This window comes from Porites lutea, chromosome 10 (genome assembly GCF_958299795.1).
Source record: "Porites lutea chromosome 10, jaPorLute2.1, whole genome shotgun sequence".
NCBI lineage: Eukaryota > Metazoa > Cnidaria > Anthozoa > Scleractinia > Poritidae > Porites > Porites lutea.
The window spans coordinates 7,975,731-7,986,688 of record NC_133210.1 but is presented as its reverse complement, the minus strand read 5'-3'; the positions used below and the strand labels follow the sequence as shown (position 1 = coordinate 7,986,688).

At 38.7% G+C, this 10,958-nt stretch overlaps 1 protein-coding gene across 1 annotated transcript; it reads right to left on the bottom strand.

Moving 5' to 3' along the window:
* Positions 1–514: 514 nt before the first annotated feature.
* Positions 515–6,201, bottom strand: LOC140949445 (tyrosine-protein kinase receptor Tie-1-like). The gene is made up of 5 exons (XM_073398606.1): positions 6,046–6,201; positions 5,455–5,666; positions 3,259–3,299; positions 2,257–2,353; positions 515–689 (listed from the first exon to the last, which is right to left on the bottom strand). The coding sequence occupies exons 1-5, from the start codon at positions 6,151–6,153 to the stop codon at positions 515–517; spliced, it is 633 nt and encodes a 210-aa protein (XP_073254707.1). The 5' UTR covers positions 6,154–6,201.
* Positions 6,202–10,958: the final 4,757 nt, after the last annotated feature.

The following is a 10,958-nucleotide window of genomic DNA, read 5'->3' as shown; positions in this document are numbered from 1 at the left end:
ATTGCGTGAACAACCATTATCGTCGGTGAAAGACCTGGGTAAGTCGGGTAAGACATTACGCCAATCTTTTATGAAAAATTAGCTGTGCTCTAAACTAAACTTCGGTGCAATCCAACATGGCGGTTGATCTTCTCAGATAGTGCCTAATTTTTAGGGCTCGTCATTCAGTTAAAACCTTAATCGCTTTATACTTCTTTGATAGCATCCGCTGATTGCTGGAAATCCTACTCAGTCCCGCTTTTTATTTTCGTGAAAGATTAATCTATGAATAGCCTAGTAAAAATCTTAACATACCATAAGAGAGATTTACATTTCTGGATGATGGGCTCCTGATTAGATCTGGATGGCCTTACTATTACACATTTTTTGTTATAATTAAAGCTCCTTTTTTGTTAGTTTTAATTCTTTCAGTATTTTCTTGGCTTAGTTTCTAAGTCCATTACATGTATTTAGCTGTTTATACTTGTTCCGTCTTAAACTGTCCGATCATTGGGGATGCTCCTTCTTCTCCATATTAATCACCACTAGCCTCAGGAGGCACGCTGTAATATGGACGAGCTTCATTGTGTTGGTTTACATCCAAATATGGTGCATCCCTTTCCATTATCACCTCCAATTTTTCGATCAAACGAAAGAAACTGGGACGAATGTAAGGGTCTTCGTTCCAACATTCAGTAATCAGCTCATATCTGTTATGAATAGACAAAAAAAATAACTAAGAAAACTTTTTATTATATAAACACCAATGAAATACCAGGTGAGCTTTCGCGCGAAAACTTGATATCTTCGCACGTGAAAATAACATGTTATCTTCACACGTGAAAATATCACCGTTGCTATGGCTACATAATAAATCGCGCCTTTCACACCAAAAAACTATTAAAGTCAAATGAAGATACGAAATTTCTCTTCTCGTGTTGAAAAAATATTTCACTCGTTCGCTGCGCTCACTCGTGAAATATTTTTCAACACTCGAAGAGAAATTTCGCGGCCATGTAATATCCTCTATTTAGTAAAATAGGCTTCTTTTTTCATACAGCATTTTTGACAGAAAAGGTACCCCTTTCGTATACATTCCTTTGCTGCCTTCCTTGAAAAATGGTACGACTACTTCATCTTCTTAAGCCCTTAGGGGAAACATCAAGCATACAAGGTGCATCTGTTTAAAATATATTTTAATGCACATTACCGAAGTAACAAAATTTCCGACCATTCCACACATTTTATACTCGTGAAATTCCTACCTATATATGCACTTCCTTTTAAATATGAGTTAAATCACGAAACTAGAAAATTTTCTCGACTTTTTCACAGCCAAAAAATCCTTCTCTGGCCCTCTTTTAACGCATTTTATAGACCGAAACGACAGAACTCCCTAATACCCTTTCATATACTTCGACTAGCGAAATTTATGTACCAGAAGACTGAGAAAGGTACCCCTTTCCGGCGGAGCCTCTCGGTACAGGTCATTTTAGGGAGTACTCCCCCCCTCCCCAGGAAAGAGATTAACTTAATAACTGCTAGCGATGCCTTTATCGATCATAAATCTTTAAGGGTTTAGAGCAAGCGAACACATGCTTAACCTTACAATGTGTTATCTGTTTTATCTGAAATGGCAAATGGTTTTGAAAATGTTATGTGGTCTATACTAGTAGTTTCCTTGTTAAAAGAGTAAGGATCCCAACAAAAGTTTACCCTTGCCCCCCCGGGGGAGACTCCCATATGAAAGGGGCGGGGATGCTCGTCGCAAATTTTGAATGAAACCCCTAAAGGAGACCAACCTGGGCCAACCTCGTCCGAAAAGCGCCCTGGAGACAAGGTTTCAATCTGGGCGTGGCCCAACCCTTTTTTGATCCCTAAAAGTGATCATTTTAAACTTTGATTACATGAATCGAGTAAATAAAAAGAATTGAAAAAATATAAGTTTTTAGTATTTCTTTGAGTGCAACCCTAAAAGAGACCTTTACGGCTAAATATAATGGTGCTTTGCCCAGAACACCCTAAATCAGAAATTTACACCCCTAAGCGAGACGACGAGCATCCCCGCCTCTTTTATATGGGATTCCCCCCCCTTCCCCGGGCCCTTGTTGTCCGTCTGGTCAGTATTTAATTTGATCATAGAACGCGTTAAAATATTTGACGAATTCGTATGTTGCAACGTTCGCTTTGAATTGTAACTGAACAGAAGCACGGAAAACTTAAGTTGAATCTAATTGTTAATTCTAAGATGGAGACGACCCTGATCAAGAAACGTACACATCATCGGAGCACATGTCAGGCCTTTCCATGCGATAACCTGTACCGAGCAGTCGATACAGCTCTGAGTTGGTCAACGTGGGGTATGGTACTCCTCCTGGCGATTGTGAGAAAGAAAAATATAATACAGCTGTAATTACATATCGGTAGATATAATTAGACAGCTTTCTATTCAAGATGCTATAGTTACTCTCCATACTCAATAATGAAATTTTGCAAAAAATGTTATTTGATTGGTGGTCTGATGGCCAATGCACTTAAATGTGTCAGAAAGAAAGCAGGTGCTTAATAATAAGGCTTCCTTTATTCCCGTAACTTTCGCAAATTCAATGCATTGTCACATATAGTTATCATCCTGAGGAGAGGTCTTACAGCACTTAAATTAACAGAGCTCAGATCAGACAAAACAAAAAGTCCAACTTGCCGCAAATAAAACATTACGCTAGAGGAAACCAGCTTGAACTTTTTCCCGGTAGCAGTAACCTTGATAATAATCGTTCAAGTCACATCCCAGCATGGCAAAAGGAAGGAGGAGGGTTCCTTGGATGTGTTTGTGTAACAAGATTTTACGATAATATAGTCAGAACAATATTTCGAACGGCGCTGCTTGGTCGACAATGAAATATGACGTGACAGATGGGGCAATTTATTTACCTCTTTCTATCGCGTGCGATTTTTCCAAAAAAAAAATTACTGGAAACGAACCTCAAAAAAAACTGTCAATTTTATTGAAAGAAAAGACAAACAAACAAATCGACAATATTTATGGTCTATGATAAGATTCTCTTATCGACCGTAGAAATGACGTCAAAATATATAACGGTCAAACTTTGCAGTGAAATCTTTCGCCAGCAGGTCGTACATGGCTCCACCTGAGTTTCTAACATTTTAACATCATTTTTATGGTAGATAAGAGTTACAGACCATGGAAAATTTTTGTCAATTTGTCAATTAACTTTAAGTTTAACATGATAAGTATGAACAGTAAACTGATCCGCTTACCCAATGTAGCCATCTCCCAAAGAACAACACCAAAAGACCAACTATCAAACAAAGCACAAAGGGATTATAATAATGTACAGATTTATTGCCGTCTTTATCTTTTTTTGCTTTTATCTGATAGACGAACGAAAAAATGCGAAATGCACCGCGTTTGATTGAATTAAATAACACTAGGTATGACTTCCATGGTCGTGTTCTTAGAATTTTGTGTCGAGAAAACGGAAAGGTAATGAATAACCTAACTGCATTCGCTTCGAAAAAGGTTTTCCCTCAGGTTTTAGACAAACAAGGGGAGCAAACTACACCCCTTTGTCAAAGCAAAGAGAACAGAAGGAGAAAGGGAGCGCTAGGATTGATAGACCCACAATTTCAAGTAGATCGTTAACATCTACCAGCAACCAATTGCCCAGAAAAGAGAATAGCTTCCAAGTGGTGATTGTATATGCTTTGATTAATTTAAATTCAACCAGCGCCGCTCTTGCTCAGGACCATGCGAACTACGTTTCGGATAATGGGCTGAAATCCGATCACTGACAGACACTTTTGGGCTAAGTACGAAGAAACTATAATAAGAATGTTTTACAGGTTTGGTTTAACCTACTAACAGATAGTCGCCTAACAAAGTCAAATCAGTAATAGGCTAGGCGCTAAAGGTCTAATGATTATTTCATAGTTTTTTCTTTGGTGAACCAAATAAAATTTACCTAAGATGCTTATTATGAGTAGTCGACGTTGTTTTGTCCGAGGAAAGTCAATCCTGGCCATTTTGGGAATAATATTCCAATTTTGGTCGAATTTTACTTCGTAAAACTAGTAAAACTGTAACTGGTCTTTGTAGCGCAAGCATTCGCGCAACACTCTCGGCTATCAGTAATTCCATATTAGTACGGGCCTCGCTTATTAACGTACTTTTCACGAAAGCTAGCGAGCGGTCAAAAGAGTATGCGTCAACATTACGCGACTTTATTATATTTTTTTTGTCACCGCATAGTTTTCTAAAGTTGCGACTTTAATATTAAAAGAAATGTACAAAAGCCCTTCAGAATAACATATACACTGTTTTACAATGCACGGAAAACAAGTTTATCGAGCAAGAAGATTTTTTTACGGAAAGTCTTTGCAAAGAAAGTTATTACTTGTAGGCTCCATTGCCTGTAGATGTAAATGCTTTTGTCTGGTGATTATCATATAACAAATCTGAAAGGCTCAGCGTGTAATTTTGAGTTTTGCATGTAATTGGAGAATTGTTAAGGACTGGAAGAATCCTTTTTTTAGCTATTTTTAGACAGGGATTCTTTCAATTCTCTGATTCCATATTTGGGCCAAAAAAATTGTGCTTTTGATTGGACGGCCTTTAACCCCAGCACTGTTATAAACAAAAAGGGGGAGTTTAGGCTAAGAAAGAATGAATGGAATTATCTCCGCGTTGCACCTGTGTCCGCTAACACGACATTCTCTCTAAAACTCGCAGTAGAATGAAGTCGACTATCACGTTTTCCCGCCAAAATGACGCTGGTTCACGCGCGCGCACTACTTAGTATTGAGAAAATCTCGTAGTCGTAGTTGTACTCGTCCTCAAATCTAAAGCTCTTGAGAAGTGACAGCCTGCGAAAACATCCGTTTCTCCTCGCTCTTCGCCGCCGGGGAGGTTTCGCGCGGAGAAACGTCTGCGACTCAGGGACAGAAATTCCATACTGATGACGCAAATCATTGTTTACATAATAAATCCGGTAGTCATGGGGTTCAAAATATGAATTTGTCCAATTTTACGTGTCTTCTGGTCGATTTTGGTAAAGTGTTGTGTTCATCTGCTAACGAGCTGCAGCAAAACTCAAATGCTCCTTCTACAGAACACTCTAGTCCACAAATATTGACTGTTTTGTCAGAGATTCTTTGCGTTTACATTTGACCTTTGTGGCCTTTAGTCTTTTGTCTGTCATTCGTAAAGAATAGCTAAAACAATGTAACTACACCGTCGACCAATCAGCGCTTCTGACCGGATTCCAGACAGATTTTACGTCATCAGTGTGGAATTTCTGTCCCTGAGTCGCAGACATTCCTCCGCGCGTAACGTCCCCAGTGGCGAAGAGCGAAGAGAAACGGATGTTTACGCAGGCTAGAGAAGTGATTACAGTAGTAGAAACGTTTCAATCAGGCGTCATTTCCTTGCCAAGGGAGTGGGAATCGTTAACTCACACGTCACTTTTGGTCCTGTAAACGCCTTGGTAAAGTGATTCTGGAGCCATCCATTTCACAGGAATTTTTTTAGACTTCTCTGAGCTGCACACATCTTCATAAATTTGTCTCATCAACCCAAAGTCTGAAACTTTAATCTGATTGTCATGGCCAACTAGAACATTACGCGCAGCAAGGTCTCTGTGAACAAGGTTGTTTTCTGCGAGATGATTCTAATAACAATTGGCAAACGAAAAACACAATTAAAATTATCTCAAACCATAATCAGTTAACGGGAGTACCCTGAACACTAAGCAGTTAGTTGAAGTTAAAGAAATACGAGACAAATATATCAGCACTGATCTGATCCAGATATTCAGGTCCAGATGCGTAACGAAACTGGGTCGACCTATCGACTTAGAAATTTTTTTCATCTAACCCATTTAAATGAAAAAAAAAACTGTACTCATATCTAGAAAAACAATCAATTAAATTATCCCATATACTTCATGCTTATACAATATTGAATTTTGAATTTCTCTCCTCCTGTGCCCTGTTATACTCAGAATCAAAATCAAAACAACATTATCTAGCAAATACGATTCAAATTACCATTCCTTTAGCTATTTGCCAAGCAAATGAAAACAGTTGTTTGGTAGAAAAGCCCTCCTCTTCCTCTTCGTTGTCTGACTCCTGTAGGTTATCGTTTGAAAGTGACATAGCAGAAGCTTGACTTTGTCCTGGTGATGCTGATGTGCTGGGAAACAGTTCTTTTCCGGTTACTTTGAATTGCTCATCCTACAATCAAATATTGTTTTAGGTTGAAACAGCAGAACTCTTAGCCCGCGAGAACATCCGTTTCTCCTCGCTCTTCGCCGCTGTGGGACGTTTCGCGAGGAGGAACGTCTGCAGCGTCTGTGCAGGAACTAATTTTTTGGTGTCATGTAAATCAGTGTAGGCTACAAATAAAGTTGTTGTTGTTGTTGTTGTTGCAAGCATTCATTATTTAATATTCGACAGAGACAAACATTACAAACATGGATAATACTCTATTTTTTATATTCCCGCCAATACTTGAAAAATTTGTTAAATGAGGCAGCGGTTCATTTGAGTTTTATTTTATATTCTTCAAGAACGCCATTTGATCCGGGGCCATTCAAGGGATGTTACTCAGTAACACCCGCTGAAAGGACCTTCTTGATGCGCTAAGAGGCTTGATCGAGGCGAAACATTTTCAAAAACATCCTTTCCAAACAGATGCTAGTGGCATCGTCTTGGTTGAATCAATCGAGGGATGATCGAAAAAGCAAGACAAGACCTCGAAACAAACATCAGATCATAAGACAAAAATCAATCAGAATGGACGATCGAAGCGAAGCTTACATGTATGGTAGCCAAATTGTAGCAAAATTCAAGAGAGAAAATATATCTCAAAATCAACAACTTGATACCTAATTCAACAAATATTTCTTAACATCAACACCATTAACTTGTCAACTTTAAGAACGTTATTTTCAATTCAACGATTTTCGTTCAACGTCAACGCATTCAGCTTTTCAACTTCAACATTGCAATCAGTCTTAAATGAACAACGACAAATCGCCTCAACAAAAACCATGTTGCTTCACTATCAGCTCTTTCTGATTTTCAAATTAAGTCACCATCCAACAGCTTTCAAGATCAACAAACAAAAATTAGTGTCAACAAATTGGGTCCGAGTTGGCCCCTTGTTACCGCGAGGGATTTGGAAACTAAATACCTGTCCATATGAGCAAGATGGCGGATGGCAGTGATCGCGGTGAGGTCCGTGGTACAGATAGCGAGTGGAGTTTATTCTTTACAGATTTAGATGAGTTGTTGGGTGAATATGAGCAGCATCAGTCAACGAGTGACATTTCTTTAAAGGAAAACTTAACTATTTGATTGGAAAATGCAGTCCAAGCTTTGCAAAATCTATCTCCATTTGTATCAGACGCCAACAGGGAAGCAGTTCTCGAAATGACAAGGAATTTTCAGTTGATGTTTTGGAACTGCTAGCGAAGGTGTGAATTTCCCAGTCGAACAAGATGCTCACAAGTAGCTGTTTTGTCACTTTCTTCACCAAATAGAGTAGTTAATGAACAAGTTGGAAGGCCAAAATATGACATAAAGGAAGAGACATTGATTGAGCTCCGTTCTCTGGGTTTCAGTTGGGAAGATATCGCTCGCATGTTGCTTATCTCACGCTGGACAATTCACCACAGAGTATCCGAGTTTAGTCTCAACCACCTGCCACGCTTTAGTGACGTCACTGATGAACAATTGGATAGCAAAGTAAGCGCATTCCTCAGAGAACATGGCCGTTTAGTAAGTTCTTCGACGGTTTTAGGCTATTTGAGATCCGAGGGGTTAATAATACAGAGAGGGCGGGTACGTAAATGCCTTGCGCGTGTAGACCCTCAGAATGTCAGAATACGTTGGTTAATAACAGTGTCAAGACGAGCATACTCAGTTGCTGGGCCAAACAGCCTCTGGCACTTAGATGACCATCATAGCCTTGTTAATTGGGGGTTTGTAATCCACGGTGCAATTGATGGGTTTTCAAGATTGGTAACCTTCTTGCACTGCTCAACAAAGAACAGAAGTGATACAGTGGGGGACTTGTTTTTGAATGCAACCCAGGTGTGTGGATGGCCATCCAGAGTGCGAACAGATCATGGTGGAGAGAATAGGCAAGTTTGGCAGTTGATGGAAGAGAGAAGAGGACCAAACAGGGGAAGCTGCCTGGTAGGTTCTTCGACTCATAGTCAGCGAATTGAGCACCTTTGGTGAGATGTCTTTAGGTGTGTAGCACATGTATTCTACTATACATTCCAAGCAATGGAAGAAAGTGCATTACTCCAGATAGATAACCCCCTGCACAAGTTTGCTCTTCATTACATCTATCTGCCACGCATAAACAGGGCACTCTCAAGTCTTACCTCTGCCTGGAATAATCATCCATTAAGAAAAGAAAATAACTGGAGCCCTGAGAGGATTTGGGTTAATGGGATGATTGATGTGAGAAATCATCAATTGATGGCGGTTGCTGAGATTGTGGAACAAGAGCCATCTTTTGATGATTTACGTTGGTATGGCTATGACACTTCAGCACCTCCTCCTATGGATGATGGATTGTCCACAGTTGATGTTGAGGATGTAGAAATTGAAATTCCAGGAAATGTTATACACGATCTAAGAGCAACTATCAATCCAATTCAGCTGTCAAATAGCTATGGGATAGATCTCTTCACTGACTGTCTTAACTTTTTGCAATCATATTAAATCGTTAATTACAAATAGAACTAAATGAGAGAGCCTTAGTTGTCGTAGAGTATGTACTGCAAATTAATTTCCCATGATAAAACTGTAATTGCAGAGCTAACAGTTAAGGATTACCATGCAGTCCATACCCATGCAGTTCCTTGTTGTTTTTGATTAATCTTCGGTATTATTGTAGGCAAGTCAACTGAAAGTTGCATGTTAGTTTTCCATAGTGCATGGCCATGTAGTCAAGACAACTTGCTGAAGACTTTTCAGGAATTATTTAGCCACCAAGACAACTAGCTGAAGATTGCTGCTCTTAGTGGTTCGGGGGGGGGGGGGGGGAGGGAAGCTTCATTTTTAAAAAAAGTATATATCTGTAAATATATCCTGCAAACAGACTTGAACCCAAACAGTTCAAGCATACTAATAAATTCAAAAACTAGGGAAAAACGTAGATCGCAGCAGTAGGATAAGAAAAAAAAAACAGTTAAAAAGAATTTACCCCCACACTGTTTAGTTATTATCTTTATTAAATAACAAACCCAACAGTTACAAAGTGTTTTGAACCTAAAAGTAAGTGTCAGCAACATCAACAATAAAAATAAGTAGTTCTAATGAACATGCTGTTGTGTCTCTTTCCTGTAAACTCATACAATAATATTTAAATTCTTAAAGATTTATAAGAGTCTTAAGTGTCATCATTTCTTCTCACTGTGATTTAAACTTGATTAACCATGCTTCCCTTTAAAGAATATTGCTTTAAGTTTTCAACTTGCCACCAAAATATGTACGTTGGTATTAAATTAGTTATCAATATCAACTATTTAAAGATAAATGAACATGCAAACAAAGCAATAATTCATCAGAACAGCTGAGTGTAACAGGTCCTCGATTGCCGCTAAACTTTTTCAACCCCATTTAAAAAAAACTGCAAGGATGCATAATTTCTCACAAAGGCAAGTTTCCTTACAAGCCAAAGATTAAGCTCCACATCAGGACATGCATGTCCTATTTTTACATAAGAAACATTCATGTAACTTGTAGTTGAAAACACGTCACTACATTTTGAGAACTGAAAGTGCAGGTGTACTTTTTACTCATTCCTCTGTGGTCTACACATGAGTTTTTCTGTCTTTCTTAGCTCCTTTAGGTAGTGTTATTTTATCAATCAAGAATTAAGCTGTTGTGAATGAGGAGGAACCTTCAATAACTGCTCTCATAGCTAAATCAAAGGCTGTATAATTCTGAAAATGGTTTGGCAGCTTCAATTCAAGTAAACATGTTGATGCAAAAATGCTGTCCCCACTATGGCAAAATACTGAAATACGATGTGGCAAGTTAGACATGGGAACTTCAGATGTTCCAGTAACAAACTTAAGAAAATTTTTTAAATCATCTAAAGATAGATTTCTTAAGAAAGTCTGTAGCATTTGGTAAACTCGGTCACCACTTGTCTCCAGGTCTCTAGACTCTTGAAAAGTAGACAGCTGATCACAAAATCATTGCTAAGGACACCCTGATGTACAAAAAATTCTTCAAATAATGATGGATGATGTTCCATCTCAGCTAGAAAGCCCAGGGTGGAGAGACCTTTCTTGAACTGATCAAGGACAGATTTTCTCTTCAGCCAAAATGCGTTTAATTTAGGCAATCTCAAGTCCCACAGTGATACATAGATGCTTCATATAAATTAGGTGGGAAGGTTTATGCCATTTTGTCAGGCGTAAAGAACTACTTCTCTGGCCCTCGGATGCAGTAGTTGAACTCACCTGTCTAATGTAAACATTTGGGTCAAGTTCTTATCACGAAACAGCGAAGTTTTCAAAATCTACACCAACTATCTATCCTGTTTAGTAGATAATCAGGTCTACAGTTTGTTTGTTTGTACCTTGTGTCCTTGTTTGACTTCATTCTCACAATAAAACTGAGACGTGCAAACTACAGTACAACGAAATTCCCGCTCGCTCGACATGTCACGTGCCACGTGAATGTGACACAGCGATTTTTTCTGAGTTGTGGAAAAAAAAATCCATTTCTATCTTACCTGTTGTAGATATGCCATTTGAATGAACCGACAATCTGAATTTTTTTTTTTTTTTTTTACCGTGCAGTTTTACCAGATTTGTCGGATTCCCGAAGAAACCAAAAAAATCTTAGGACCGAGAATTAACCCCCCAAATTTTCAAGCCCTAATTGCTCCAAGCCCTGAATTTTTTCCGTGAAGGATCAAAGTCAGGATC